At 58.6% G+C, this 2233-nt stretch overlaps 1 protein-coding gene across 1 annotated transcript in view; it reads left to right on the top strand.

The window, feature by feature from the left end:
* LOC130455248 (serine/arginine repetitive matrix protein 1-like) overlaps nt 1–1109 on the top strand; it is a 1299-nt gene extending 190 nt beyond the window's left edge. Inside the window, exons 2-3 of the mRNA XM_056803841.1 lie at nt 28–175; nt 229–1109. Of these exons, the coding sequence (XP_056659819.1) occupies nt 28–175; nt 229–1109 (1029 nt within the window). The remainder of the gene's footprint in view (nt 1–27; nt 176–228) is intronic.
* Nucleotides 1110–2233: the final 1124 nt, after the last annotated feature.

Raw genomic sequence — 2233 nt, 5'->3', positions numbered from 1 at the left:
CGCGATGGAGGACCCCGGCACACACAGCTCAACCTCACCCGCAGCACCCCCACCGTTCGAGGCCGCCGCCAAAGCAGAAACACGGCCCTAGGAGCAGGGCCCGGTCCACTCGACTTGGGCAGGAACCGCCACTCCCCCCTCCCCAGGCGGGGCAGCGGGAGCCAGGAACAGGCGGGTGAGCGACAGAGTCATCATCGCCTGCCCGACGGCCCTCCCTCGCGGGACCAGGGACACCACATCGATCCGAGGAGAAATCCCCAAAGACGGGAAAGAGGGCGGGAGGGGACAGCAGCCCAACGAGCCCAAAACGGGCCGAGAGAGGAGAGGACCCAGAGCGGAACGCCACCCGGGGAAAAAAAACCAAGGGCCGACCCCAACGCCACCAAGAGGAGAGAGCGGAAGACGGGGGCCGGGCGGCAACCCGGAGGCGCCGCGCGGCCCGAGGCAACGACCACTTCCCACCAGCCGAGAGGTTCCGGAGAAGGACCGAGACCGGCAGCGGACCGCCTCACAGCACGACAACGGCCCCAAAACCAAAAGCACGGCTTGGCTTTTTCTGCACACCGGCTCGTCTTCCCCATTCCCAACAACAGCCAGAGCACTTCTCCCCACTAGTCTGCAGGCACAATCACCCGTTTGTTGACGAAAAAATTACGTGCCGCACCACCGGGGGAAATTTGAAAATCGCGCCAAGCCCATGGAACTCTGACCCGGATAGCCCCGGCAATCTCGACCCCATCGGACTTCCGGACTGGAGCAGATCACCGAGAAAACGCAACGCCACCGCGCCAAGCGTCAGTGGGCGTCCGGGGCACGACCCCCACAAGCCCCAGGAAGGAGGGCGACCCGCGGGGAGCCCCGCAAGGGGGCGCTACAGAGTCGCCTCTCGCACAAGGCCGCCAGAGACTAAGTCCCCACTTTCGCCGCCAGAGACTAAGTCCCCACTTTCGCCGCCAGAGACTAAGTCCCCACTTTCGCCGCCAGAGACTAAGTCCCTGCTCTGGTTTTCGCTGCTGCTGCCGCGGCCGGGAGACCCAGGTCTTCATTCTCACAGTCCGAATCCCACCCGTCCCTCCACCTTCCGGAAGGACAACGTCTTCGTCTTCTGAGCCGCAGGAGATCTCCCCTGGAGACTCAAAGAGCCTTCCATTCCACACCGAATTCCACCATCCGTCTCTTTTCCCCCTCCACGACGAAAACGCTTTGCTCCTGGCTCGCCAGAGCCCGCCTCCCCTCCAGACCCAGAACTTCTCGGGTCCCCGCGCACCCACTCTCCCACCACCAACCCCACTGGAGCGCTTTCTTGGTTGTTGCATCGAATGGGGGTGGGGGTGGGGGTGGGGGTGGGGGTGGGGGTGGGGTTGCCCACCTGACAGGGAGGTGTAGAATGTGGGGAATCATTCTTTTGCCACATATAGACAGCTGCTGCACCCCGCCCACCCCACCGCCCTCAAAACCCTCTGCGGTACTGCTCTCCTTCACCCCTATCCTAGTTCAAGCAGTAGGAGGCATCATCCTGGCCCAGTGCCCCTCCCTCCCTCTCCCCACCACCACCCCGAGATCGAGATTTGGGCCCCACCCCAAGGACCCGTCCTCCTTTCAAAGTCCCTTCCCACCCACTCTGCCACCCCCACCTTATCCTGCTCCAGGTCATCGTTTACCCAAGAAGAACAAATTGTGGTATCTGTTGGTGATGGAATACCATTGTGCCCAAAGGGAGAATCGACTGGAGGAATTCTATGTGAACTGCGACGACCTCCAGGAAATGATGCAGAGTGGAAAGAGCAGAACCAGGAGAACGTTGTACACAGAGACTGATAAAGCCGTGGTACAATCGAAGGCAAGGCACTCCTCCACTAGAGACAATGCAATGATCCAGGACAATTGGGAGGGACTTATGAGAAAGAACGCTGTCCACATTCAGAGGGGAAACTGTGGGAGTAGAATCACAGAAGAAAAACAACTGCTTGATCACCGGAGTCCATGAGGATACGATTGGGGATGTAGCCTCTAAATAAATGATCAGTCCAGTGCAAACATCAACAACATGGAAATAGGTTTTCATCAAAGACACCTGTAAGACACAGTAGAATTGCCCCCTCAGCTATGGGGAAGGGGGGGTGAAGGGAAAGAACATGATTCTTGTAACCAAGGGAAAAGTGTTTGAAATTGACTAATTAAATAAAATGGAGGGGGGCATTATATAAATGAAAACAAAACAAGTACCCAAAAG

Source organism: Monodelphis domestica, chromosome 6 (genome assembly GCF_027887165.1).
Source record: "Monodelphis domestica isolate mMonDom1 chromosome 6, mMonDom1.pri, whole genome shotgun sequence".
Classification (NCBI taxonomy): domain Eukaryota; kingdom Metazoa; phylum Chordata; class Mammalia; order Didelphimorphia; family Didelphidae; genus Monodelphis; species Monodelphis domestica.
The sequence above is the reverse complement of the archived record's forward strand: the minus strand, read 5'-3'. Positions and strand labels throughout refer to the sequence as shown.